Source organism: Sphaeroforma arctica (genome assembly GCF_001186125.1).
Source record: "Sphaeroforma arctica JP610 unplaced genomic scaffold supercont1.11002, whole genome shotgun sequence".
Taxonomy (NCBI): Eukaryota; class Ichthyosporea; order Ichthyophonida; genus Sphaeroforma; species Sphaeroforma arctica.
The window spans coordinates 1-872 of NW_014029556.1; the positions used below are offsets into that span (position 1 = coordinate 1).

The window sequence follows — 872 nt, forward strand, 5'->3', positions numbered from 1 at the left end:
TGTGTGTGTGTGTGTGTGTGTGTGTGTGTGTGCGTGTGTGTGTAAATACATACATACATACATACATACATACATACATACATACACATATAACATATACACAAACGCTCGTACAACTATCACTCTATACCTCCGCTATCTGACGCTGCAGTGTAGGCGTGGCTCTTCCTATACGTCCCACTACCAAGACATCCACAAACGCTAGCCTGCTTCCAGTGGGCTTCATGGGGTCTTGGTGATATGTTGCATCGTTGAGATACTGTGCCTGTGCTGAGGCAGTCGAGCCTAAGCTACTCTTACGCCTCAATGCTGGGGAGATATTCGGTACACGAATGTGTAGTATGAGCAATGATGTTGGCGCACGTGAGGTACCATGAACAGGGATCCGTATTTTAGGGTTTAGGGATTCTACCATACTATAAATGATTATATGGTATGATAAAATGTGTATCATTGTGTGCGGTATAGTATGAGGGGATGTGGGTATGTGCAGGTATACGTACTATGAGAAGGTGTGGACATGGAGTATGAGATATGTGTATCTGTGTATGCATATTTCGCAAGGCAAATAGGGATCGGTATATGAAAATATAATTTGAGAGACTGTAAGTAAACATAGTATGAGGAATGTGAGACCGTGTATGTGTATATAGCAAGATAAATCAGTATATGCCTTATATAGTATGAAAAAATGCAAGTACGTGTATAAATACATAGTATAAGCAAGTGGATCCTGTATGCACAAACCATCTGCCGATATTTGTTCACTTTCTGCACAAAACAATACTAGCTGCGTTATTTTCAGGTAACGATTGTGGATACAAGACAAGCCTTCAGACAGGTTCATCAACAGATACATTTTCACATACAAA

General features: G+C 40.6%; 1 protein-coding gene across 1 annotated transcript; it reads right to left on the reverse strand.

Annotated features, from left to right (window-relative positions):
* Window positions 1-124: 124 nt before the first annotated feature.
* SARC_17498 (hypothetical protein) lies at window positions 125-454 on the reverse strand (the record flags this gene model as incomplete). Its single annotated transcript, XM_014288408.1, has 1 exon — window positions 125-454. One exon carries the CDS (start codon window positions 452-454, stop codon window positions 125-127), a length of 330 nt encoding a protein of 109 aa, XP_014143883.1.
* Window positions 455-872: the final 418 nt, after the last annotated feature.